Here is a 27155-nt window from a genome sequence, read left to right as displayed (position 1 = left end):
TTTATTTTCGAAAAGTTTATACGAAAATTACATATTTTAGGTGGAAAGATATTTTTGCTCACCGACAGGTGGGGCAGATTGTAGTAGGTGGTGCAACTAGCCAGCAACTGGGTCCCGCACCGACCTCAGGTTGCCGGCCAATCAGATCGAAGAGTTGTATCTGCGCGTCGCATGCCCATGGCCCCGTTCGGTTGGCAGAATTTTGGCTGAAACTGGCTGAAAAACACTGTTCTGACTGAATTATTGTGAGAGAAAAACAATGTTCCGGCTAAAAAAAGAAGTCGAACAAGCCGAATATAGGGTAAGCCGAACGGAGCCCATGTGGCCGAACGCGTGAGCCCAACACAGACAACTCTTATGAATCACTAGAGTACCCTCTCACTGTCACTTGGCCCCGCTTCTGTTTGGACCCACACGTCATAAGCATCTACGAAGAACACGGGAGTCACACGGTTGGTGTAGCCATCCGTACTTAGAAATTAACGTGAATTGACTGTGCTCTCTTTGTTAAGAGTACTCCTACTCTTCTTCCGAGAGAAGGAAGGACACGGAAGGAGTGGAGAACGAGCTCTGGCTCGGTTGGCACGCGGTGCAGGTGAGCAACGCTGGTGTTCTCACCGCCATTTATTCCCATAATAATTTTCAAGCCCACGAACAGATACTGTATCCAGATGAGAGGTCCCATAATCATTTTCAAGCCCACGAACAGATACTGTATCTAGATGAGAGGTGACAAAAAAAAAAAAAAACACGGAAGGAGTGGCAGAAGTAAAAAATTACAAATATGCCAGAGGGATAAAGCTCAGATCTCTCGCCGCAGTTCAACGCCCCAATCCTCCCTCTCAGTCCACCCCGCTTGTTGCTCCCCAACTCCCAAAGCCCTCGGTGCTCACCAAGATTCTTCTCTTCCACCGTTGCATCCCCCAATCTCCTCCTCAGGGAATATTTTTTGTTTTGGTTTCCAACCCCCTCCTTGCTAGATAGGCACTCTTTCCTCCCCTTTCTACAGCAAGCAATTTTGTGTTCTTAGTTGTAGATTGGGCGCGAATTTCCTTCCCTCCGTGGGTGATTCAGGCATTCGGATTCTATTCTAGGCGCAATTTGTTCCTGTATCCGGTCTTGCCAAGAATTTTCCATCTCCCTCTTGGCTCTCTGATCCATCTTTGATGCGCCAAGAGGGGAGATGAACACGAATTACTCGGCGCTCCCATTGACCTCCCCCTCCATCGAGCTCCAAGCCAAATCTAACGCCGCCGCCAATGGCATCGTCAACGGCCACGCTAAGATCTCCAAGCAAGATTCGTTCTTGGGCGAGGTGGAGGACGGAGTCGGCGGCGGCGGGGAGCACGACGAGCTGCCGCTGATTGGCGACGGCCCCGCCGGGCCGCCAGAGGGGTCCGGCGTGCCCGCCGCCGTGTTCAATCTCGCAACCTCCATCATCGGGGCCGGCATTATGGCGCTCCCGGCCACCATGAAGGTGCTCGGAGTCGCCGCTGGGCTCGTCTCGATCCTAGTCATGGGAGTCCTGTCCGAGATCACTGTCGAGCTGCTCGTGAGGTTCTCGGCCTACTGTCGCGCGCTGTCGTACGGCGAGGTCGTGCACAGGGCGATGGGCCGCCCGGCGAGCGTCGTGGCGCAGATGTGCGTCATCATCAACAACGCAGGAGTCCTGGTGGTGTATCTGATTATCATCGGAGACGTGATGTCAGGATCACTGAAGCACATCGGCGTCATGGATCAGCTGATTGGCCATGGCGAGTGGGATAATCGGAAGCTGCTGATCTTGGTGGTTCTTGTCATCTTCCTTGCGCCATTGTGTGCGCTTGAGAAGATTGACTCACTAAGCTTGTCATCTGCTGCGTCAGTTGCCCTTGCTGTTGTGTTTGTGGTTGTGTCCTGCATCATTGCTTTGATCAAAATCGCCGAGGGCAAGATCAGTATGCCGAGGATGGGGCCAGATTTCAGCTCCCGAGCAGCAATGCTAGACCTGCTCGTCGTGATACCCATCATGACTAATGCCTTCATCTGTCATTTCAATGTCCAGCCAATCTACAATGAACTCAAGGAGAAGACGCCGCAGAACATGTACAAGGTTGGGAGGATCAGCACCGTGCTATGTGTAGTGGTGTATGCCCTGACTGCCCTCACAGGGTATCTCTTGTTCGGTGAGGACACCGAGTCCGATGTGCTCACCAACTTCGACAAGGATCTTGGGATCAGATTCAGCTCTTTGCTCAACTACATTGTCAGGATTGGGTATGTCATCCACCTGGTCCTCGTCTTCCCAGTTGTCCACTTCTCGCTCAGGCAGACAGTGGACACACTGATCTTCGGGGAGCTGGCGACCCCTAGCTGGAAGAAAACACTCACATTGACAGTGGTGCTTCTAGCTCTCATCTACCTTGGCTCGACAATGATACCCAACATCTGGATGGCCTTCAAGTTCACCGGAGCTACGACAGGGTTGGCTTTGGGTTTCATGTTCCCAGCCCTGGTGGCATTGAGGCTGGACAAGGAAGGGAGTCGCTTGGGACATGGGGAGAGGCTCCTGTCACTTGGGTTGCTGGGGCTATCAATAGTTGTTAGTGTCATCGGAGTCGTTGGAAATGTATACACCTTGAAGAGTAAGTCTGAATGATCTCTCAGATGGACAAGTTCGTAGCTAGGGTTAGAGGAAGCTTTAAATCATGACGACACATAGTGTGTTGCAACGACAGGCATACAGATCGTGTAAACATGGCGACTATACACTAGGTCAAAAATGATATTACATTCGAGAGAGCCTCAGGATCCTATATGCATTTTTACTTAAGGGGATTAACACTGGACCATCCTCGAGGGAATTCTTTTTGTACTTCGGACCAGATTCTTCAATGTATCGATTTGATTGTGTTCTTACATGAGGGCTCTAGAGTCACTATTTGATCAGCAACAAAAAAGACCTGTTCTGATGTACTGTGAGACCCCAAGTCAGAGTTTAGGCTGTTTGGGGGCATACAATTCTTAACACAATTTTCATCCAATGACACATGATATTGTCTGCCGTGTTAAAGTTTGCAACATTACATTTTCATTTTCTGGATGTTGGTTCATATTTATGCACAGCTGATTTGATTGCAGCTGATTATCAGCCTGAAGCTCTGAAAATTGTTCAGCATTTTTCATGACTGTATATTCTCATTAAACACCCGGTATTAAGAAACGGGTGCATCTAAGTTGCAAACACTCTACACAGCACTTTTCAAAATTATCAAAAACTGGCATATATGAGGTTATGTGGAAGGTCCATGCAAAAGTCAGGCTGAAAGTCGATTAGATTTGTGAGTCGAGTAGAAAAATTCAGGTGCAACAAAGCTACACACTGTTCACACCTACATCTCAAAATCTCAAACACGATCTGAGTTTGCTCTTGCCATTTATATTGTTGCGCAAAATAACTGCTCTTACCAGTGATTGTTTTCAGAGATTCTTGGGGGAGAAATGTACGAAGTGATTCTAATATATTTGCAAACTTTGGTACATTTTGGATATTTTCACCTGGTATCCTCCACAACATAACTCCGCCTATGGTGGGGCGCCTTTGGTGTCCCAGCATAGCAGGTCCCAAACCCTAGTAAAATAGAAGGGTTGTGTTAGGCACGACGAGCTAATGTAAAAACTTAGCTACTTTTATGGAGATAAAACCCAAAAGAATCCTGTTGGGGCGTAACCCTCTTAGTGACGTGCCATGTCGGAACCCGGATATGTTGTTAAATGAGCAAGGGTCAGGTCGTCACCCCGTGACACGCCGTGTCGCGATCTGGACACGGTGTCAAGTGAGCAAGGATCGGGTCGTCACATCCTTAGTGGCATGCCACATCGGCGTCCGGGTGTGGTGTAAAATAAGCAAGTGTCTTCACACCTACCTCGGCAGGTGCGAAGGGTAAGTAAGCTAGTCGAGCCAATTATGATCCGTTTAGGTAGCTGGAATATAAGGTCCCTTATGGGTAAGTTAAGATAGTTAGTGGACATAACGGTTAGAAGGCGTGTAAATATCTTATGTGTCTAAGAGACTAAATGGAAGGGGTAGAAGGCGAAGAAGGTGGACAATACCAGCTCCAAGCTCTGCTACACAGGGATAACTTCAAATAAAAATGGAGTAGAAGTTTTGATTGATAAGAGTCTCAAGGATGGTGCGGTGGAGGTAAGAAGGCAAGGGGATTTGATCATTTTAGTTAAACTTGTCATTAGTGATATGGTCTTAAATCGTAATTAGTGCGTATGCCTCCCAAGTAGGCCATTATGAGAGTGCTAAGCGGCTTTTTTGGGAAGACTTAGATCGCTTGATTAGAGCTGTCCCTAGTAGCGAGAATCTCTTTATAGGAGGTGATCTTAATGGCTATGTAGGTACATCAAGTGTAGGTTTCGAGGCAGTTCATGGGGGTTTCAGATATGGTAGTAGGAACCAGGAGGGAGAGGAAGTCTTAGACTTCACCATAGCTTTTGATCTGATGATAGCTAACACTTTGTTTCGTAAGAGACATTCTCATTTAGTGACCTTTAATAGCGGCCAATACTATAGTCAAATCGAAATTGTCCTTACAAGGAGGGATAAACGAATATGCGTGGACTGTAAGGTGATACCTGAAGAATGTGTGGTCACTCAACACAAACTGGTGGTGGTTGACTTTCGCTTTCTGGTGCAAGCTCGAGGGAACAAACAAGCTAGGGTTGCTAGAACGAAGTGGTGGAAATTAGAAGGGGAGGCATCAAAGGCCTTGAAGGAAAAGGTCATTGAAGAGTGTCCTTGGAAGGATGAAGGCGATGCAAACAACATGTGGGAGAAGATGGCAACATGCGTTCGGAAGGTTGCTTCAGAGGTGCTTGGAGTGACCAAAGGGAGCGGATATGACTCGAAAGACACTTGGTGATGGAATGAAGATGTGCAAAAGGCTATTAAAGAAAAGGAGTGCTATAAACGCTTGTATCATGATAGGTGTGCAGACAACATAGAGAAGTACAAGGTGGCAAAGAAGACTGCAAAACAAGCGGTGAGGCAAAGGGGTGGGCCTGTGAGGACATTTACCAACATTTGAGTACGAAGGAAGGAGAGAAGGACATTTATATGATGAATAGGGCTCGTGATAGGAAGACAAGGGACTTCAACCAAGTCAAGTGCATAAAGAATGAGAGGGAGCAACTTTTGATGAAGGAGGATGAGATCAGACATAGATGGCAAGAGTATTTTAATAAATTGTTCAATGGTGAGAACGAGAACACCACCGTTCAGCTGGACAACTCGTTTGATGACACTAATAGGCGTTTTGTGCGGAGGATTAAAGAATCGAAGGTCAGAGAAGCCTTGAAAAGGATGAAAGGGGGCAAAGCGATGGGCCCTGATGGTATTCCAATCAAGATGTGGAGATGTCTTGGGAATATAGCTATAGTATGGCTAACCAAGATGTTCAACAATATCTTTCGATCGAACAAGATGCCTGAGGAGTGGAGAAGAAGCATATTGGTACCAATCTACGAGAACAAGGAAGATATCCAAAGTTGTACTAATTATCTGGGAATTAAGTTGATGAGCCACACTATGAAGTTATGGGAGAGAGAGTCATCGAGCAGCGCCTGCGAGGAACAACGCAGATATCAATAAACCAATTTGGTTTCATGTCCGAAAGGTCAACCACAAAAGCAATCTTCTTAATAAGACAAGTTATGTAGCGGTTTAGAGAGCAAGAGAAGGATATCCACATGGTTTTCATTGACTTGGAGAAGACTTATGACAAGATATCAAGAAATGTTATGTGGTGGGCTTTGGACAAACATAAAGTCCCATCAAAGTACGTGACCCTCATCAAGGACATGTACAACAATGTTGTGACTAGTGTTCGAACAAACGATGGTAACACATAGTACTTTTCGATTAAAATTGGACTTTATGAAGGGTCGGTCTTAAGCCCGTATCTCTTTGCCTTGGTAATGGATGAGATTACCAAAAATATACAAGGGGATATCCCTTGGTGTATGTTGTTCACTGATGATGTAGTGTTAGTGGACGAAAGCCAGACGGGAGTAAATAGGAAACTAGAGTTATAGTGGCAGACTCTTTGAAAGGTCCTAATGGCTAGAGGGGGGTGAATAGCTTATTAAAAAATTTTACAACAACACTTAACAAACCGGTTAGATAATTATGAGACGAAGCAAGTGTTGCGCTAGCCTACTAAAAATGCAAGTCACCTACCACAATTCTAGTTTCTATAGTTTCTAACCACACAATGGCTATGTCACTATACTAAGTTAGTGTGCTCTCAAAGGCTAACTAAAGAGCCACACTAACCAAACTAACAAGCTCTCACAACTAGCTACACTAAAGAGCTTGATAACTAGTTTGTGGTAATATAAAGAGAGTGAGCAAGATGGTTATACCGTCAAGTCGAGGAGTGAACCAATCAATCACAAAAATAAATACCAATGGAGACCAATCACCTTGGAATCAAATGATGACACAATGATTTTTATCAAGGTTCACTTGCTTACCGGCAAGCTAGTCCTCGTGTGGCGATTCACTCACTTGGAGGTTCACACGCTAATTGGCATCACGCTCCAAACCCTCAATAGGGTGCCGCACAACAAACATAAGATGAGGATCACACAAGCCACGAGCAATTCATTAGAGTACCTTTTGGCTCACCGTCGGGAAAAGGTCAAGAACCCCTCACAATCATCACGATTGGAGCCGGAGACAATCACCAACCTTCGCTCGACGATCCTCGCTGCTCCAAGCTGTCTAGGTGGCGGCAACCACGAAGAGTAACAAGCGAATCCCGCAGCGAAACACGAACACCAAGTGTCTCTAGATGCAAACACTCAAGCAATGCATTTGGATTCTCTCCTAATCTCACAAAGATGTTGAATCTATGATGGAGATGAGTGGAAGGGCTTTGGCTAAGCTCACAAGGTTGCTATATCAATGCAAATGGCCAAGAGAGTGAGCTTGAGCCGGCCATGGGGTTTAAATAGAAACCCCACGAAATAGAGCCGTTGTATCCCTTCACTGGGCACAACTCAGGATGACCGGACGCTCCGGTCATATCGACCGGACGCACCCTGCCAGCGTCTGGTCAACGGATGGCTGCCACGTCATCCCTCTCTTCAAATACTGAGCGCCCGATCCCAACGGTCAAGTGATGACCGCACGCAGCAGTGCCACGACCGGACGCAAGACCTCAGCGTCCAGTCACTTCTAGTAAGGTTTCAGCTGTGACCGGACGCGTTAGTTTGATCATGACCGGACGTAGGACCCCAACGTTCGGTCATTTCTAGTAAGCCTCCACTCGCAACCGGACGCGTCTGGTCATGCTCGACCGGACTCACCCAGCGTTCGGTCACACTCTGTCTCCTCTGTGCGCTGCCACGTCAGCAGGACTAGACACATCCCACCAGCGTCCGGTCACGAAGTGACCCAGCGTCCGATCGAAGACCGACGTCAGCATCTTCACAGCTTCCATTGACTGGACGCTCCGGTCCAGTTGAGACCAGCGTCCGGTACACTCTGTGAAACCGTGTCTTTTCTGTACAGGGCGTCGGTGGCACCGTCGGACTGTCCGCACTCTACGGACAGACACTCCGTCGGTGAAGTTTCTAACTCTTGCTCAAATGTGCCAACCATCAAGTGTATCACCTTGTGCACATGTGTTAGCGTATTTTTATAAATATTTTTAAGAGTGTTAGCACTCTACTAGATCCTAAATGCATATGCAATGAGTTAGAGCATCTAGTGGCACTTTGATAACCGCATTTCGATACGAGTTGCACCCCTCTTAATAGTATGGCCATCGAACCTAAATGTGATCACACTCACTAAGTGTCTCGATCACCAAAAATAAAATAGCTCCTACCACTTATACCTTTACCTTGAGTCTTTTATTTTTCTCTTTCTTCTTTTCAAGTCCAAGCACTTGATCATCACTATGGCATCACCATCATCATGTCATGATCTTCATTTGCTTCACCACTTGGAAAGTGCTACCTATCCCATGATCACTTGATAAACTAGGTTAGCACTTAGGGTTTCATCAATTCACTAAAACTAAACTAGAGCTTTCACCCTTGAGTCTAAATGTTTTAGATTGAGCAGAACTAAAACTGAATACATGATATACGACTTTGACGGAGCTGCACAGGAGAAGGGATATGTGAGTTTAGAAGGTCAAGTAGTGCCTAAGAAGGATACCTTTCGGTATCTATGATCGATGCTACAGAGGGATGTAGATATTGATGCGAACGTTAGCCATAGAATCAAAGCAAGGTGGATCAAGTGGCGACAAGCTTCTGACATTATCTGTGACAAGTGGGTACCACAAAAGCTAAAAGACAAGTTTTATAGAACGACGATTAAATCGGCTATGTTGTATGAAGCAAAATATTTGCCTACAAAGATTCAACATGTTCAATAACTGAATGTTATAGAAATGCGTATGTTGCGATAGATTTATGATCACACAAGAATAGACCGAGTTCAGAACGATGATATACGTGATCGTCTAGAGGTAGCATCAATTAAAGAAAAGTTTATCCAACATCGGTTGAAGTGGTTTGGCCATGTCCAAAGGAGACCTTCAAAGATACTAGTGTATTGTAGAGTCCTAAGCCAAGCTAATCATATGAAGAGAGGTAGAGGAAGACCAAAATTGATATGAGAGGAGACAATAAAAAGATATTTGAAAACTTAAGATATAGCTAGAGATCGATGTTTAAATAGGAATGCTTGAAAGCAGCTATTGAAGTGCCTAAACTGTGACTTGAGGCTCTTGATGGATTTTAACTCTAGTCTACCCTAAATTATTTGGGACTAAAAGGTTTTGTCGTTGTTGTATCCTCCACGACATAAGACCAACGCAGAAACTAAGCTGGCTGAATGTACAGACATGAGTTTTGCTCAAATAGCAATGGCAAGCCTTCGCGTTTCTTGCAGCACGGTGTTTGACACATCAGTTTGTTACAAAAGGATGACACAAACGTAAAACTACAAAATTGTTACATCATGAGATGGAGCTGTTTTGGTAGCTATCAATGTTTACCAAGTGGACTCCTTGCAGCGTAACTGCTACAGCAAAATTGTAAGCATAGATATAGCCATGGCTGCTGCTCAACGATGCTCTAATATCTGTGCGGACAGCTTGGACTGCCATGCTTGAGAACGACCAAATCGGTTTTACTGCAGTCTCCAAAACTCAAACTATACCCACTTTCTCAACCCAATGGCCACAATTCCTGCAGTATTAGACACCATGTATGCCCTGGTATGTGGAGCTCCAGCCTATTTAGGGACAAAAGAAAATAGATTACAAAGCTGCAAAAGAATATATAAAGAAGCTCGATGAGATGACCAAAATGTCAATGGTAAGTTGAGCTCTGAAAATATTCTTCCTCCCAAAAAAAATGCAGCATTACAACTTACAAGTGAAGGTCAAAATTTAACCAGTCAGTAAATGAAGCGAACTTGTTTCACAAAACAAGTGACAAGGAATCACCTGCTACTAAAATTGCGAGTTACTGAGGAATGTAACCATGCATCGTGCACCCTGAAAGATCTTATCAATCTTCTGCCAAACTAAGCTCTGGACCTCAAGAAGCTTCTTGACCTTACTCTGAAGCATCGAGTGCCGTCGTATTGTTTCACCATGTATCTGCTTCCCAGAAATATATAGACTTCTAAGTACAAACTTGATGGGTTAAGATGTTATGTACTTATCACATGCCTTTGAACATAATTTTAAACCAGCCGAAACAATACACAGATTATATACCTTCAAAAACAATTTCAGAACAGCCTGGACAAACTCGAAGTTATTCCTGAAGGAAAGTTCATGAATGAAATAATCCAACAGCGATGAAATGGACTGAAGCTCAGGTCTTTGCTCCAGACCTTCAGACTCTTCATCATCTATTATTTGTAGCATTCGCAGTTCCATATCTAAAGACGATGGTGACAGGCCTTTTAGGTAGTCAGTAAAAGCCAAATCTGCAAAACAGATCCGAGGTCAGTGCTTAAAATCACGAGCATCAGCCTCTAAAGGCAACATAGTGAGAATGTATCTCCAGATATTTATCCTTCTTTCTGGTTGCATATGATGGTTAGAGTCATCAGATATACGGGATTGAAGAATAACGACAGTACAGCAGCAACCTTTCATAGGATTAACATGCTAAGCCTTACAAGTGTTACTAAGGAAAAAATACTTGAGTAAAGATGGATTGAACGATAATGACAGTGTGGCAGCAACTTTTTATAGGATTAACAAGCTAAGCCTTACAAGTGTCACTAAGGAAAATTTACATGAGTAAAGATAATAGTAAATACTCACAGTTCTTTGTTTCACCACAAGATTGCAACAGCTGACTGAAATGAGAGGAGAGCTCAGACATCTTATGATTTGTATTCTTAGTGGTACTGATGTCGGTTTCTTCTGTCCTGGCAGGGGGCTCAAACAATATCTCCCCAGAAAGGGATGGAACTGAAGGCAAGAAGAAAGGTGCCTTCTCAGGTTTCTTAGGTGGCTCAATTGGTTTATTGCGAACCTAAAGACATAATACAAAGGTTAGGACTTTAATCTAGTTTTTCAACACAATAAAGCTCTTTTATATAAGCTATAAGCAAGCAATATAGGCCACATAGTTCATAACTTTGCAATGTTGAAACCTGAAAGCTAGAACCAAGACAAGCATATTACCTTTATAATGTCAAGATTTGTCAAACTTTGCCATTGACTCTTTGGAAGTAAGGAGAGGGTGACTAGATTGGGTATTTGATGATCCATCATGACAAAAGGTTTAATACTGGACTTATATGACTCTCCTGAATTCTGAACTTGTTCTTCCTCAGATCTCTCTGTAGATGAAACAGCTGGCAAACACACATTCCGTACATGTTTACCACTGCCATAATTTTCAGTATTTGTTGAGGCCGAGAATAAAGATTGATTAACCCTGTCAAATTTATAACACATGTATGAGACCACAGATGAAAAAAACTGGAAGAACACTATATATCATGACCCATAACGGCGTATAAAATTGCATGCTGTGCCACACAACTCTAATTCGGTGCATATGTTGAAACAGAGTGTACTGATAAACTATTCCGTTGGCTATAAGTGAGATGAATAATATATTTGTGGAAATTGCACCAGCTGGAAGGCCAATCTCATGATTTATTTTTTCTGAACTATATATAGCTACAAAATAAATTGAGATATGCGTGGGTGGTATAATAGGCTGAGCATAGGGTGATGCAACAGAACTCTACCAGAGGTAGACACCATTTTGATCAACATGAGTGGTTGCCAACACATCCATATTAGGAGACATAGAGACAGATGTTATAGATACATCAACATGCATTGCATCTATCTGCCTTGCTAAACTGATGTCCCAAATCCTAAGAGTCCCATCCATGCTAGACGAGATGAGCCATTTTCCATCCTCACTGAAGCACAGATCAGTGATACGGTCTGTATGTCCTTCAAATCTACGAACCATTTTCATGGACACCGTATCAAACAATATAAGTACCATATCACCTGCTACGGTAGCAAGAAGACCTGCCATAAATAGCAAATAATTGTTAGTTGTCTGAAAACTTCCTCATGGGAAATACCAAATATGTTGAACACTAGTATACTACCATTTGGCCGGTGAAATGCAATTTTAGTGACAGATTTACCAACATCCAATCTGGATTTCAGCTTGCAAGTTTTAAAATCCCATACCTGCAAGATACACAATTTTATAGTTAATATGTTGTGGCCGAAATTTCATTGAGACTTTTAAAGAAAGTTTAAAAGTGAGTAAATTAAAAAAAAACAGGTGGATCATACACAGTTATTCTTGATTGTAGGGTTAAAATATTTTGAAAGATAATATGGAAATGCCAAGGAAACAATTTAACTAGTTGATAGGACAGAAAATGAAGAGCACAGTTCTCCATAACCGTAATGCTCATGTCTGCTCACAACAAGAAGCACACTGCAGCACAACAGAGAGGGTCATACCTTAATATCACCATGGTATCCAGCACTAATCAGAGCGCCATTTGTGGCATTGCAAGCTAACCCAACAACTTCACCATCATGTGCACATTGCATTGCCAACGAAGTGTCAATGTAACTACCACGACTAAACCCTGATTGAAGGTTAAATTTTTCGATCCAACCACCTTCAGTGCCCAAGATAGTAAAATTACCACATGCACTTATCACACAAGCCTGTCAGAAAAAGAAAATGATGCTTCAAAAAGCAAATAATAGCACTTGAATTTTAGGAATCACATTTTCTAGTCTACAATGAAATTCCATAGATGCAAAACTTCAAAAACAAGCATTACCTTAATCGGTGTCACAGTGCTTGATGATGGTGTCAAAACATGTTCACCAATAACGAAGTTCTGAAGACGCCATACATATGCCTGTGGAGTATCCATGTGGCATGTGACAACATTACACCAGTCACGTGCACGTATCTCAGCTGAAAAAGAGAGGACAGTCTGAAGGTCAGATTTGCATAGCATAGACAGGTATATAAACAGAAGATATGCTGATCTGTGAAATATCTTACAGGTCAAAGATGCATAACTAACATCTCAGGCACAATTTAATCCGTTGTGCAGTTATTGTAGATAATCACCAAATTTAGTAAGTTTGTTGCATAAAAAGTAAGCAAACGGCTAAGAGCGCACATGAAGCAATTTCTCAGGTAGCATTTGCAATGTCATGAGAGCTAGAAAACATGTCTGCCGTTGCCGTGTCTGGTATCTCACAAACAACATGATAGACGATACTAGAAGGCCCGTACTGGATACCATCAGAAGTCACTTCAACCAATCTTTGTTAAACTGAAGCTCTAACCTTAGCAGCAATAAGCTACAACACTGAGATTGTTTGTCCTATGATATGCCAGCCCAAGGTGCTTCCTAGTTTAAGTTACCTACTTGTGCAACTTATATTTCAGCTACTGCTCTCCTCCCGCCCATTTCCAAAAATATCCACATTTTGGTAACAGTATATATCATATAATGAGATGAAGGTCATGCAGTTCGTTGGATGAAATATAACTCTACAACCAATTATCTAGATAACAGTAACACTTCTCGACACAAAAATATATCTTAAACCTCCTGCTTTTATATGGTCCAAAAAAAAACTTGCTATGCAAAGCAGCAGAATTAAAGATATGAAGGCACGCCGAATCGGCGGCCTTCTAGGATGTCCACGTCAGTTCTTTTAATTTAGTGCGTTAGATCGAAATTCCATGGTTCAGATGAAGATATGAAGGCACGTCGAATTCGGCGGCCTTCTAGGATGTCCACGTCAGTTCTTTTAATTTAGTGCGTTAGATCGAAATTCCACGGTTCAGATGAAGCGTGTCACAACCGGCCTTCCTTCGTGCACTCGGCGGTAGATAGGTGAAGCGAATGCACGCATTAAATGAAGTACGGCTTTCTGCTCATTGTACGCTGCACGTAAATGGACGGTGGCGCGTAGCAGGGGACGGTGGATTCTCGACATGGTCGGTGCCTAACTAGGGCGCATCCGAATATGCATGCATGCCTGCTGCCAGGCCTGGCTTGCTTTGCAGACCTGGGCTCCATGGTCCTGTCACGGTCCTGTCACGTAGAATGGTGCTTCTTTCTCTTTCTCTCTCTCGTCTAAATGGACAACAAGCACATTACCCCTCGTCTCCTCCGTCGCTGTCGCCCTGCCCTCTTCCTTCCCCTGCGCTGCTGCTCCGCCTCTCACAGCGCTGCCCCTCCCCATCGCCTGCACCGGCGGTGCGCCCTCTCCAACGCCTGCTCCGCCCCCTCTTGCGGTGGGGAGACGGCGACCCCCTACGCGGCGCACCGGCGCGAGGACGCCCGAGCAGTTGGTGCCCCTCGGCATGGCGCAGTGCCGGCGGCGCAGCGGGGCCGGTCTGGTTCCTCAGCCAAACCCAGCGATGCTCCTGCCCAAGGGTACCACGTTGGAGGTCCGCTCCTCCTCTCGCTCGCCTTCCAGGCCTCCGTCCAACTCCTCCAGCTTCCTACTCCGGCTCCTCCTATTCCTCCTCGCCGCGGTGTCGGCACTCGCACCGGAGCCTGCTAGGCTCGGGGACATCGTCAAGATATACCAGGACATTGCCACCACCGCTGCCTCTCCCTAGGATTCTCCGTGTTTTTGTTTCTCTCTCTCCTCATCACACTCTCGCCGCGCCCCGCGCCTGATTCTTCTGTTGTTGGGGGCGGCGGCGTCGGCCCGGCATTTGGGGTGTTTTTTCTGCTGCGGCTTTTCAGGGGTTTCTGCTGTTCGTTTCCGCGTGCGTGATTTCGCGCTTCCGTTTGGTGGGATGCGGCCCCGTCGATCTCGCTCGAACTGTGGCTCCGATCCCATCCGTTCGATTTGTTCGCACGCGCAAGAGCGATCCGAATCGTGGTTCGCTCTGGCCGGCGGCCGCCACTTGCTCCGCTGATTCCTCACGTTTCTCCTCCTCTCGGTTCGGCGAATTCGGTTGCTCTCGCGAGGTTTCTGGACTTAATCGTGTTTGGTTCTCCGCGTTTCTTCGTGCACTCTCGTGGCGGAGAGCAATGCGAAGCTAACAGCGAGTGGTTTGCTGTTGATTCCGAGCGTGGTGTGCAGAGAATGGCGAGTGTCTGTCTGGCTGTCTGCTCGCGTCCTTGGTCCTGATCCGACAGCCGTGTTCGATTCCCTGTGTGCAGAGAATGGCGCCGCCGAGGATGACGGCAGCGGCGTGCCGGTGTTCGCCGAGTACAGCCTCGACGAGCTCCGGGCGGCCACCGACGGCTTCGCCCCCGACCGCATCGTGTCGGAGCACGGCGAGAAGGCGCCCAACGTGGTCTACCGCGGCACGCTCTTTAGATCCGGCCGCACCGTCGCCATCAAGCGATTCGGTCGCTCCGCCTGGCCGGACTCGCGCCAGTTCCTGGTTCGTGTACCTTGCTCCGTGTGATGGATGGATTGTTTCTTATGTTTGTCTGATTGAATGACTGTGTGTCCGTGGGTGCAGGAGGAGGCGAGGGCTGTTGGGCAGCTGCGCAGTGGTCGCCTGGCCAATCTGATCGGTTGCTGCTGCGAGAGCGGCGAGCGTCTCCTCGTCGCAGAGTTCATGCCGCACGAGACCTTGGCAAAGCATCTCTTCCACTGTATGTTTGGTTTCTCCTTCCTCACTCTTCTCTTACATTAGCGAGTTGATTCTGATGTGGTACTAGTTCGAATGTAGCATCAAGGTGATGGTATTGGGACCCATATTTAAGGATGTGTGTTTGTCACCTGTATCCAATCTGGAAGTGTTGCCTTAAATTGTAGAGTGTTGTTCAAGTTAGTTTCTGCTGCACAACTGTTTAGCTGTTTGCTTTATCTGGGGCTATTTCTGTACTTTAGGCTAACTGGAAATCGACACTGGTCTTTTATAATTAATTTTAGTCACCATATTTAAGGATGTGTGTTTGTCGCCTGTACCTCAGTACCAGTAACCACTGTGGAAGTGTGGCCTTTGGCCGCAGAGGGTGGAAGTAGTTTCTAGTGCCAAATCCTCTACCTGTTTGTTGTATCTGGTGCTATTTCTGTACTTTAGGCTAGCAATAAATCAAGACACTGGTTTTCTATAGTTACTTTTAATCACCAATATTGGGTTGTGTCACTTTGTTACTTTGTTCTGGTTGGAGGTGCAGCAGTCATTCATGCCATTGATTTTTTGGCCATGCTAGAGGATATATGTAGCTTGATTTGCATCTAACCTGCAAATGTTGCTTCCAACAAATGGTACTTATTAGGGAGGATTTGAATTGCTATGACCTTTCATTTATGGACCACTCTCGGAGGGATATGGCTGTCAGGAGCTTTAAGCATTTAAAATTTTGATCTTTAAGTGGATTATATCAATCTAATATATGATAGTTGCTCTGTGTTAAAAAAGACGATAGCTGCATTTTATCCTCATGGTGGTTATATGTGGCAGGGGAGACAAATCCATTGGGTTGGGCAATGAGGATGAGGGCTGCGCTTTATGTGGCACAGGCGTTGGACTACTGCAGTAGCAAAGGGAGGGCACTCTATCATGATCTGCATGCATACAGGGTCGTCTTTGATGTGGTAGGTCTTTACTTGTTCGCATTAGTTGCTTCTCAGATCTTTCATACAAAAGCATTAATCCTTTTGTGTTTTGACTGTGGGCCAATTTTGTAGGATGGTAATCCAAGACTATCATGTTTTGGTCTGATGAAGAACAGCAGGGATGGAAAGAGTTACAGTACTAATTTGGCTTTCACGCCTCCTGAGTATCTTAAGACAGGTAAATGTGTCACACACTAGCAATAGTATCCCATGAAACATTTTGGGGATGTGCCTCTTTAACTGTTATCTGTTCTGCAGGCAGAGTAAGTCCTGAGAGTGTGGTTTACAGTTTTGGCACTGTCTTGCTTGATCTCCTGAGTGGAAAGCACATTCCACCAAGTCATGTAAGTTTTCCTACCCTGTGTGCTTTTAACATAGTCTACACTTATAATACATTGGCGCTGTAGTGCTATTAACATATTCTAGAATTTATATAGAAATAAATTTTACACTAACCTTTTCTCTCCTTTATTTAGTTCTTTGTGTGTGGATATTTATTTTTTGCCTTTGGTATATTTTTTCGAGGGAACGAGTTGACATTACCTTTTCTTTTCCCTGTAGGCACTCGACCTTATAAGAGGAAAGAACTTTCTAGTGCTGATGGATTCTTGCTTGGAAGGTCATGTATCCAACTCCGATGGAACTGACTTGATGCGATTAGCATCCCGCTGCTTGCAATATGAAGCACGTGACCGGCCAAATCTGAAAACTGTGGTATCCGGTCTCGCAGGTCTCCAGAAAGATGCTTCTGTAATGTTCTTTCTTAGCTATGGTCTTTTCATGTTAAAATTCTTATACCATGGTGATTCTTGAGTACGCAAATGTCCCTTGTTAAATTTTTTTCCAATTGTAAATTAGAGGTAGTAAGTCTGATGTTATTTTGTTCGAATGCACTTAGTGCATGTGTTGAGAACACAAAGGTTGTTCGTGTGTGCCATACATTCTATCTTGTTTTTTCTAGCATGTGGACTTATGTCATTATTTTTACAGTTTTCCTTGCTTAATAGTTCTAACTGAATTTTAATGCAGACTCTGTCGCACACTTTGCTGGGGATCCAACATGATAAGAAAAACTCAGATCGAGTTTCCTTATCCGCTATTGGGAAAGCTATTGCCAGAGCAGACCTGAATGAGGTGCATGAAATATTGCTGCATGATGGATATAATGAGGACGACGCGGCTAATGCTGAGGTAAAGGGGGGGGGGGGGGGGGGGGGGAGGTGGTGGTTCGCTGCCGGACCAACCCGGCGACACTTCCCAGATCCCACCATCGCCCCCGCGTCTATGGTCCATGTCGGGGCCGAGCTCGTCCGTCCAGGCCACACGACGTTAGCGCTGCTAAGCCCTCCGACCAGGTCTCAGCGTGTCGTCTCCAGGTTTGCACGGTGTTAGTGCTGCTGGTCCTATTCAATGGTGAGCCCTGCTGTTGTCTCCCTCAGATCTGCTAGATATTTAGTAGATGCAGCTAACCTTTTTTGTTGAATCGTTGGAGCATTGGCGTATGCAAGCCAAAACTTTATACACATATTGATTTCTTGTTGAATTTAGTAGCAATATATTTTTGCTATGAACGACAACAACTTTCTTGTGCCATGAAGGAACAGATGCTTGATTGATGTGTAGGAGTATTGTGCCATGAAAGAACAACTTTCTGTTCCAACCTGAAAGTCTTGGTACCACACACAACTTACAAGCAAAATCAGGAAGGGTCTCTGATTTTTCCAGTTTTGCTAGACAATAGAATGTTCTCTAGTCAGTGTACGTGAGCAGGAAAATTTATTTGACTCTGAATCTCTGAAAAGATGTGTGTGAGCAATACGATTCCTAAATATTGCATTGTCTGGATGTAACACATGTTGGCACTGTCTGGATAGTGGGAGGACAGTGGGTAGTCAGTTATTGAGTAGAATAATTGTAAGTAGCTGAGCGATGTCAGCACGGCTCGGTGGATTTCCTTCCATGGTTGGGATGTGAGTAAATTGTAGGTTTTGATGGGTTTTAGACTTTTAGGAAAAATATATCTGTACTGAACTTAAACAATTGAGGATAATAAAACTATAATGGAAGTATCAAACACCTAAAAAACGATTGTATTGAACCCCAGGTATGCTGTTACCATAGTTATGTTTCTCAACTCATGATGACTTTTGCAACTTGTATTTTCCGTTGATGTATTGGAGTCTGGAATTACATATGTTGTGGTCTAAATGGTAAAGGCTTGGGTGATTTAACAACTAATTGTTTGGTTTGCGTGTATATATTTGATTGTTCTCTTAATGCTGCCTACATGCTTGTACTGAAAATCGTGACTATGTTAGAATTATTTGCATGCATGGCTATCATATTCTTATAATTTTAATATCCTCTGGTGCTTTTTTCATGCAGGCTGTCACTGCTTCTAGCACAAAGAAAGCTGACCTGATCTTTGGTGAGATACAATCACAGATAAAGAACAAGAACATTACGGTAGATGTGAAAGCAAACTCAGAGTCAAATGTAAATCTCTCTCTCTGTATATGTATATACTTAACCCCTGGAAATTGCATGCTTTGCTCAAAATGGACCTGCAACATGTTCATTTCTTGTGATATCACCTAGACTAATAGTAGTAGTTTGCCAAACTATTATCAAGCATGCTATTTGTGTTGGTCAACAATTTGCTCTTTGACTAATTAGTTGATCTGTCATGTTTCTCACTGTTCGAGTTCTGTTGACTGCTTGCTTTGACGTGCTGTTCAGATCATTACTACAGTTACTGTTGATGAGATTGCAACACCAGGACTGAAAACCATCCTTAGCTTTGCTGTTCCTGATCAGAGGGCTGGAAAGGTAATAATCTAATTCAGTTTATTATTTCTTAAGTGGAAGGTTATTCTTCAATGTATTCATGTATTTATTTCTGGTTGCAGGTTGAGCTTCAGTATTTGCATGATTATGCTGGAGTTAATGCAAGCATTGGTCTGACAGCCAATCCTGTAATCAACCTCTCTGCTGCCTTTGGCACTAAGGCTCTTGCAGTTGGTGCAGATGTCTCACTTGATACTGCCACTGGGAACTTAACCAAATACAACGCTGGACTGAGGTTCACTCATGAAGACCTCATCGCATCCCTGACCCTGTGAGTTTTCAAAGTGTAGTAATCTTATATATTTAGGCACTGTATGCGACTGTTATTTGACAACGCTTAAGCTTATTTAATACTTGTAATTTCTTTTTTATGGTTAAGTGCAAATCCCTGCTTAATGTGTTTCAACTTCAAGCCGTTGTGTAGCTGGTTTAGGGCATAAAAAATAGTCAAAATATTAATATATTGTCACCATGATTTCACCTTTTGAGACATTTCTCAAATGGAGTTTTTCAAAGAAGCAACTTTATAATTTTGCTTCACTTATATTTGTTTGCAACAAACACGAGTTTCTAAGTCACTCAGATTATTGCATGTACAGCAATTGATGAAAGTTACTGACTTTGCTAAGTGTTTTTTTTGTTTCATTGAAAAAAAGGGATCTTTTGCAGTAAGCTGGTGGCAATATGGCTAATATTGAGCCGTGCCTCCAGGAAGGGTTTGATGCTAAGTATTTTGGTTTTCTAATTGAGTGAAAAGTCCTATGTATAATTTTGGGTTTGATGCTCAGTATTTTGGTTTCCTAATTGAGTGAAAAGCCCTATGTATAATTTTCTTATATTAAATGAAACTGATGTCATAGCTCCTCAACAGATATAATCCCGTTTCTTCTAGGATGTTTACTGTCTTATTATTGCAGTGCCTTTCCAAATTTCATGTTACTAATCCAACCTTCTCTTGCAGGAACAACAGGGGAGACAGCCTTACTGGAGCTTACTACCACAAGGTGAGCGAATTGAGCAACACAGCTGTTGGGGCAGAGCTTACCCACAGCTTCTCGACCAATGAAAACACCCTCACCTTTGGCGGGCAGCACGCTCTGGACCCACTTGTTAGTCGCTGAATTCTCGCTCTTGGTAGTACGAGAATTCTTACTCTCATCGAGAGAGGATGACACTAGGAGTTGGGGCAATTTTCTTGTCTATTTCTCACACAAGCTCACACAAATGCCATGCCAACCCAAGGGGTTGGGGTTACATATTTATAGGCTGCTAGCCAGCCAAGCATATGCCAAGATGCTAGTCTAAAATGCTAAGATGCTGTCCTCTAGTCTAAGATGCTGTCCTCTAAGATGCTGTCCTCTAGTCTAAGATGCTGTCCTAAAAACAGAAAAACAGCCACAAGGACCATGACCATGTGAGCATCATAGCCCCACAAAGACCAGCCACACATGAGACTTATCCATCATTCTCCCCCTAAGTCTTGTGCGTCGTCTTGTGGGAGAGTTGAACCATCCCGGTCCTGGAGCAGAGCTCAAGGAACTTGATCCTCCCAAGGGGCTTGGTGAGCAGGTCCGCAAGCTGGTCCTTGGTGTTGATGTAGCTCGCCTTGATGCTCCCTTCCTCCAAACAGCTTCGGATGAAGTGGTACCTCACCCGGATGTGCTTGCTGCGTTCGTGGAACACGGGGTTCTTTGCCAGGGCTAGAGCGGACTTGCTGTCCACCCTGAGCTCCACCGCTCTAGTGTCTCTGCCGAGGAGATCACCAAGCAGTCGAGCGAGCCAGAGCGCCTGAGTCGAAGCGGTGGAGGCCGCTATGTACTCGGCCTCGCAGCTGGACAGGGCCACCACCTGCTGCTTGACCGACTGCCAGCTAACGAGGCACTTGCCGAGGAAGAAGAAGATCCCGCTCGTGCTCTTGCTGGTGTCGATGTCGCCGGCGTGGTCGCTGTCGCTGTACCCGACGAAGTGTGCCGCCCCAGGGCACCTCGGGTAGTAGAGGCCGTGGTCGAGAGTCCCCGCAACATAGCGGATGATCCTCTTCACAGCCTGCTGGTGCTCCGTCGTCGGTCGCTGCATGAACCGACTAACGTAGCCGACGGAGAATGCCAAGTCCGACCGTGTGTGGGCGAGGTAGCGAAGGCTCCCCACAAGACGCCGGTACTGCGTAGCGTCCACCTCCTCCGTCGTGCTGTCGCGGCTCAGCTTCAGCCTCTCCTCCATCGGAGTGAGAGCTAGGTTGCAGTCGGTGAGCCCAGCTAGCTCAACGACGCGCTTGGCGTAGGCGGTCTGTCGAAGCGTGATCCCAGAGTCATCCTGGTGTACCTCGATTCCCAGGTAGAAGGAGAGAGGCCCCAGGTCACTCATCTGGAAGGTGGCCTTCATCTCTTCCTTGAATGCCGCCACCTCCGCATCCTTGGTGCCGGTGATCACCAAGTCGTCGACGTAGACACCCACCAACAGGGCATTACCTCCATTGCCCCGTCGGTAGATGGCCGCCTCGTGCGGGCTTTGCTCGAAGCCCATCCCCTTTAGCGTGGAATCCAGCTTGGCATTCCACGCCCTCGGTGCCTGCCGCAAGCCATAGAGGGCCTTGCGCAGGCGGAGCACCTTGCCCTCCTTGCCGGGGATCGCAAATCCCGGCGGCTGGTGCACGTAGACCTCCTCCTTCAAGTCGCCGTTAAGGAACGCCGACTTGACGTCCATGTGATGAACACGCCAGCCCTCCTGGGCAGCTAGCGCAAGGAGGAGTCGCACGGACTCCATCCGTGCCACGGGAGCAAAGGCGTCGTCGAAGTCGACCCCCTCCTGCTGCACGAAACCTCGTGCCACCAAGCGAGCCTTGTGCTTGACGATGGCACCGGCTTCATCCCTCTTCAGCTTGTACACCCACTTAAGGGTGATCGCGCGATGACCACGAGGAAGGTCAGCAAGCTCCCAGGTGCGGTTCTTCTCAACCGCATCCATCTCCAACTGCATCGCGGCGCGCCATGCCGCGTGTCTCTCGGCCTCTGCGAACGACCGAGGCTCGCCGTCGTCACACGCAAGGTGCAACTGCGCCTCCAGGTCCTCCAGGTCATGAGGCACCAGTCCCGGCACCAACTGGTCGCCGAGAAGGTTCTCCATCGTACGGTACCGCAACGGCTCGCCGTCGTGGTACGCGTCGATGCGCTCCTCGTCGTGAGAGAGCGGAGTAGCGAGCTCAACCGGGCTATGCTCGACACGAGCTGGTGTTGGAGTAGACGTGCCCGGAGAGGTGCCTGTCGGTGCTGGAGTGCGTGGCATTGCCGGCTGTGGTGAAGCCGGCGAAGAACTCATCGCAGCCGAGGTCCTGGCTGGAGAGCTTGGAGCTGTCGGAGTAGCAGGCGCCGGGGTCGGTGGAGGCTCGGGGACTGGGGTAGACGCGCTCGCCGAAGAAGAGCTGCCTACTCCCCCAGCTCCCTCGAAGTGGACGTACTCGACAGTGAAGTCGTCGTAAGTCGGAGCCGAGCCATCGTCCACCGCCTTGTCCCACGCCCATCCTCGCCCTTCGTCGAACACAACGTCGCGCGCCGTGCGCACACGCTGTGTCTTCGGGTCGAGGATGCGGTAGGCCTTCGAGCCCTCCGCGTAGCCGATGAACACTCCCGGAGTGCTCCTGTCGTCGAGCTTGCTGATGTGGCCAAGCTCCTTGGCGAACGCGAGGCAGCCGAAGACCCGCAAGTGGGAGACCGCCGGCTTGCGCCATGCCAAGCCTCGTACGGCGTCCTGCCGTCGAGCGCCTTGGTAGGCGAGCGGTTGAGGATGTAGACGGCCGTCACCACCGCCTCTCCCCAGAAGACAGCCGGCATCCCCCTCTGCTTGAGGAGGGCCCGAGCCATCCCCACAACCGTCTGGTTGCGCCGCTCGACGACGCCGTTCTGCTGCGGGCTGTACGGCGCGGAGTAGTGGCGCTGAATGCCCTCGTCAGCGCAGTACGACGCGAATTCAGCCGCCGTGAATTCGCCGCCGTTGTCGGTGCGCAGCACGCGCAGCTTGCGGCCGCACTCCGCCTCCGCAGAAGCCTGCGCGCGTCTGATGGCGTCCGCAGCCTCTCCCTTGCTGCCGAGGACCATCACCCACATGTAGCGGGAGAGGTCGTCGACGAGCAGCAGGAAGTAGCGTCGTCCTCCCGGTGTGGCCGGTGTCACCGGGCCACACAAGTCCCCGTGCACGAGCTCGAGCCTCTCCTTGGCTCGAAAGCTCGCCTGCTGGGGAAAGGGGAGTCGCCTCTTCTTCGTCAACACGCAGACGTCGCAGAGCTGCTCCACATGGCCGAGGCACGGCAGGCCTCGCACCATCTTCGTGGCACTGAGCCGCTTCAGGGCCTCAAAGTGAAGGTGCCCGAAACGCTCGTGCCACTGCCACGCCTCGTCGTCCCGACGAGGAGCGAGACAGAGGGGTTGTGCCACCTGCACGTTAAGGACGTAGAGTCGATTTGCGCTTCTGGATACCTTGGCAAGAAGGCGACGACGACGATCCCAAATCCTCATGACTCCGTCCTCAACCACCACGCGCGAATCGTTCTCATCCAGCTGTCCCAAGCTGATGATGGAGTTCCTCAACGCGGGGATGTAGTAGACTCCGGTGAGCAGCCTGTGCTCACCAGACACGGCGGTGAAGATGATGGAGCCGACGCCCTTGATCTCCACGCCGGAGGCATCCCCAAACTTGACGGAGCCTCGGACGCTAGAGTCAAGCTCGGTGAAGAACTCCCGTCGACCGGTCATGTGATGGGTGGCGCCGGTGTCGAGGCACCACCCGTCAGTCTTGTCGTTGCCGGAGCTGTCGCCGAGGAGGGCGTGTGCTTTTGGCTCGTCAAGGTGGAGGAGAGCCGCTGCGACCGGTGCCGCTGGAGGTAGCTCGATGCTGGCATGTGCCATGAACAGAGCCGGCTCCTCCTCCTCCGCCTGTGCGACGTGGGCCTGGCCGCGTCGTGGCTGTCGACAGTCCTTGGCCCAATGGCCAAGCTGGCCGCAGTTGCGGCAGGCGTCGTCTCGTGCCGGCTTGTGCCTGCCGGCGGCGCCGCCCTGGGTGCCTCCGCGGGCATCACCCTCGGCACGTCCTCGCGCCCCGGCCTGGGCGTCTCTGCGCGCCTTGCGTGGCTTGCCACGCTTGCGGCCGCCTGTCGCGGAAGAAGGCTCCCCCTTCCTCCGGTCACCCTGGCTGGCAAGCCACTGCTCCCGAGTGAGAAGGAGCTTCCCGCCAGTGGTGATGGGCCCTGAGAGGGACTGTGGCTCATCACTATCGACGACCTTGAGGCGACCTATCGCCTCCTCGATCGACATCGTGGAGAGATCCAGCAGCGACTCGATCGAGCGAGCCATCTGCTTGTACTTCTCGGGGACGCAGCGGAAGAGCTTTTCGACAGCTCTCTCCTCGCCGTAGGTGTCGTCGCCGAACTGCACCATCTTCTGCAACAGAGTGTTGAGACGGAGAGCAAAGTCATCAACGTCCTCACCTGGCTTGAAAGCCAGGTTCTCCCACTCCTTGCGAAGTGCCTGCAGTGTGGACTTGCGGGCGCGGTCGCTGCCGATACGTGCCGCAGCGATGGCGTCCCAAGCCTCCTTGGCAGTCCGCTTGCTGGTAAGCGAGAACTGCATCTCGGGTGGGACTGCAGCGATGAGAGCATCCAGCGCCCGTCGATCTAGGTCGTAGTCGACGTCGCCGTACCGTACTGCCTCCCACATGTGCCGCACCTGGAGCTTTACCCTCATCACCGCAGCCCACTCGACGTAGTTGGTCTTGGTGCGGGTAGGCCACCCACCGCCGGGACCGACGTCCCTGACAACAGCCTGGAGCCCGTGGTAACCACGGTACCGATCCGGGGAGAGAGAGCCACGCTGCCTGTGAAGGCCGCGCTCTCCATCGACCCGTCCGCCACCGTTGCCGTGCGCGCCTCCTCCAGGAGCGCCGCCGCCGTGCGCGCCTCCTCCAGGAGCGCCACCGGCGCGTCCGCGCCTGTCTGGGCTGCCGCCGCGCTCGTGGGCGTGCGCGGCTGCCCCAGGAGCGCCACCGCCGTGCGCGCCTCCTCCAGGAGCGCCGCCAGCGCGTCCGCGCCTGTCTGGGCTGCCGCCACGCTCGTGGACGTGCGCGGCTGTCCACTGCGCCGCCCGCGCTCGCGCTGCCTCCCTCTCTAGCAGCTCGAGGTCCGCGTCGGCGGTGTCGTCAGCGGAAATGGAGCTGCCGATGCTGCCGCGCAGAGCCTCGACCTCCGCCGCCGCCGCCGCTGCTTCCGCCTCCGCTCTGGCTGCTGCCAGCTCCGCCGCTGCTAGCCTCGACGCCCTTGCCGCCGCCGCAGCGGTCTCTGCCGCCGCTCGCTCGCGTTCCTCTGCCGCGGCAAGTTCGGCCTCCTGCCGACGCCGCGTGCTCGAGGCGACCGAGCGCTGAGACTGCCCTGCGGACATGACGCGCTACCGGGGGGCTGCTGCATGGGGAGAGGGCTGCTTCAGACGAGCTGGGAGAGGAGTGAACAGGAGCGGCCGGAGGAGCTGCTGCTGCCAACAGCTGGGGCTGTTGTGGGGCTGGGAGAGAAGATGAGCAAGAGATGCTCAGGCTACAGGATAATACGGCTCCGATACCACTTGTTAGTCGCTGAATTCTCACTCTTGGTAGTAGGAGAATTCTTACTCTCATCGAGAGAGGATGACACTAGGAGTTGGGGCAATTTTCTTGTCTATTTCTCACACAAGCTCACACAAATGGCATGCCAACCCAAGGGGTTGGGGTTACATATTTATAGGCTGCTAGCCAGCCAAGCATATGCCAAGATGCTAGTCTAAGATGCTAATATGCTGTCCTAGCTAAGATGCTGTCCTCTAGTCTAAGATGCTGTCCTCTAAGATGCTGTCCTCTAGTCTAAGATGCTGTCCTAAAAACAGAAAAACAGCCACAAGGACCATGACCATGTGAGCATCATAGCCCCACAAAGACCAGCTACACATGAGACTTATCCATCACCACTAACCGTCTTGAAGGCCCGCATCAACAACTCTGGCAAGGCCAGCGCCCTCATCCAGCATGAGTGGAGCCCAAAGTCACTGGTCACCGTCTCGGCCGAGGTCGACACAAAGACCATCGACAAGAGCTCGAAGGTCGGGATTGCCGTGGCCCTTAAGCCCTGATTGGTTATCGAGACCATATTTTTTTCCTTCTAAGCTCCTAGCATGACTGTTTCGATCAGATCAGGTCAGCTGGTGAAAACAAAACTGTTGGGGTTCCCGGCATCTTTTGGTCGTTGCAGTCTGTCGATTTCATGAACCGTGAAATGTTTCATTGAGGAATTTTTTCGGTCGTCTGTGTAGCGCTCTGTTAAATGAGCAACCTTCACAGTAGAATTCTGAACTTGTTTACAATGGTTGATGGTGACTTGTGTCAATTGAGGTATGGGTGGTCCTGTTTTCTGCAACCGTTTTTGCAAGGGGTACGTGGTACCTTTGCCAGCTCTATGAAGAGCCCGTTGCCTGTACCCCCATGAAGTTCTTTCCACCCTTCGATAGGAATCGGCGGCCATGGATGGCTCGCATGGAGGCTTTGCAAGGACGTGATGCGCAAGAAGATAGTCCTACCGTGGTGCGCTTGACCACGTACCTGCTTGCTCTGGATGAGCAGTATGACTGGCAAGCCTTGGAGCTGAGAGCGTGCCTCCGGCGCGCCGAAGAAGCCGAGATCTTCACTCGGATGCTCCAGGTGCAACTCGCCGAAGCGCATGCCAGTGCTGCAGCTGCTGAGAGCCAGGAGACTGCAATGTCAGAAGCTCTGAAGGAGGCCGAAGATCGGCATGTTCATCAACTGGGTGAGGCCTATTTGTTCACTAGGGCCAAGCGGAGGGCGCTGGTTGATGAAATGCGGGATGCCCCGATCTTGGAGGGGATCCCTATCCACCCAACTGAAACAAGGAGAACCGGTGATGTAGAACCGCCAGCGCCTCCACCTTCGGAAGTGTTAGAAGCAGAACCCTTGGTTCCTCTCACTCAGCCATTAGCGCGAGAAGCTGTAGATCCATAGCTAGGACAGTAAAAGAATCCGCCGAGCACAGGAATCAAGATGCGTGGTTCCAAGGTAGATTAGTTGCCTTGGGATGTTGTACCCGTAGTAGTAGTGCTTTTCGTCGCTGTCCTCCTGTATTGTACTCTTGTCGTTATT

The 27155-nt window shown here is 48.6% G+C and overlaps 3 protein-coding genes across 3 annotated transcripts in view; 2 read left to right on the top strand and 1 right to left on the bottom strand.

Moving 5' to 3' along the window:
* Positions 1–566: 566 nt before the first annotated feature.
* Positions 567–3051, top strand: LOC136528145 (amino acid transporter AVT6E-like). Its single transcript, XM_066521060.1, has one exon. It carries the CDS (start codon positions 1184–1186, stop codon positions 2636–2638), a length of 1455 nt encoding a protein of 484 aa, XP_066377157.1. The 5' UTR covers positions 567–1183; the 3' UTR covers positions 2639–3051.
* Positions 3052–8898: 5847 nt separating this feature from the next.
* Positions 8899–27155, bottom strand: part of LOC136527492 (U3 small nucleolar RNA-associated protein 21 homolog) — a 28949-nt gene continuing 10692 nt past the window's right edge. The window contains exons 11-19 of the mRNA XM_066520249.1: positions 12371–12510; positions 12039–12251; positions 11672–11756; positions 11294–11588; positions 10719–10974; positions 10353–10566; positions 9795–10009; positions 9519–9674; positions 8899–9304 (exon numbers count right to left, since the gene is read on the bottom strand). Of these exons, the coding sequence (XP_066376346.1) occupies positions 9525–9674; positions 9795–10009; positions 10353–10566; positions 10719–10974; positions 11294–11588; positions 11672–11756; positions 12039–12251; positions 12371–12510 (1568 nt within the window). The 3' untranslated portion in view covers positions 8899–9304; positions 9519–9524. The remainder of the gene's footprint in view (positions 9305–9518; positions 9675–9794; positions 10010–10352; positions 10567–10718; positions 10975–11293; positions 11589–11671; positions 11757–12038; positions 12252–12370; positions 12511–27155) is intronic.
* On the top strand, positions 14581–17764 carry LOC136528615 (serine/threonine-protein kinase BSK5-like; the record flags this gene model as incomplete). The annotated part of the gene is made up of 8 exons (XM_066521573.1): positions 14581–14961; positions 15043–15178; positions 15994–16127; positions 16221–16326; positions 16407–16492; positions 16710–16898; positions 17178–17339; positions 17747–17764. Coding segments are annotated over 8 exons (1212 nt in total), but the record flags the coding sequence as incomplete, so codon positions are not given.

Source organism: Miscanthus floridulus, chromosome 19 (assembly GCF_019320115.1).
Source record: "Miscanthus floridulus cultivar M001 chromosome 19, ASM1932011v1, whole genome shotgun sequence".
Classification (NCBI taxonomy): domain Eukaryota; kingdom Viridiplantae; phylum Streptophyta; class Magnoliopsida; order Poales; family Poaceae; genus Miscanthus; species Miscanthus floridulus.
The sequence above is the reverse complement of the archived record's forward strand: the minus strand, read 5'-3'. Positions and strand labels throughout refer to the sequence as shown.

Bases quoted from the DNA above. Each gene is read 5' to 3' on its own strand.
- LOC136528145 (XM_066521060.1), top strand. From the start codon at position 1,184: ATGAACACGAATTACTCGGCGCTCCCATTGACCTCCCCCTCCATCGAG.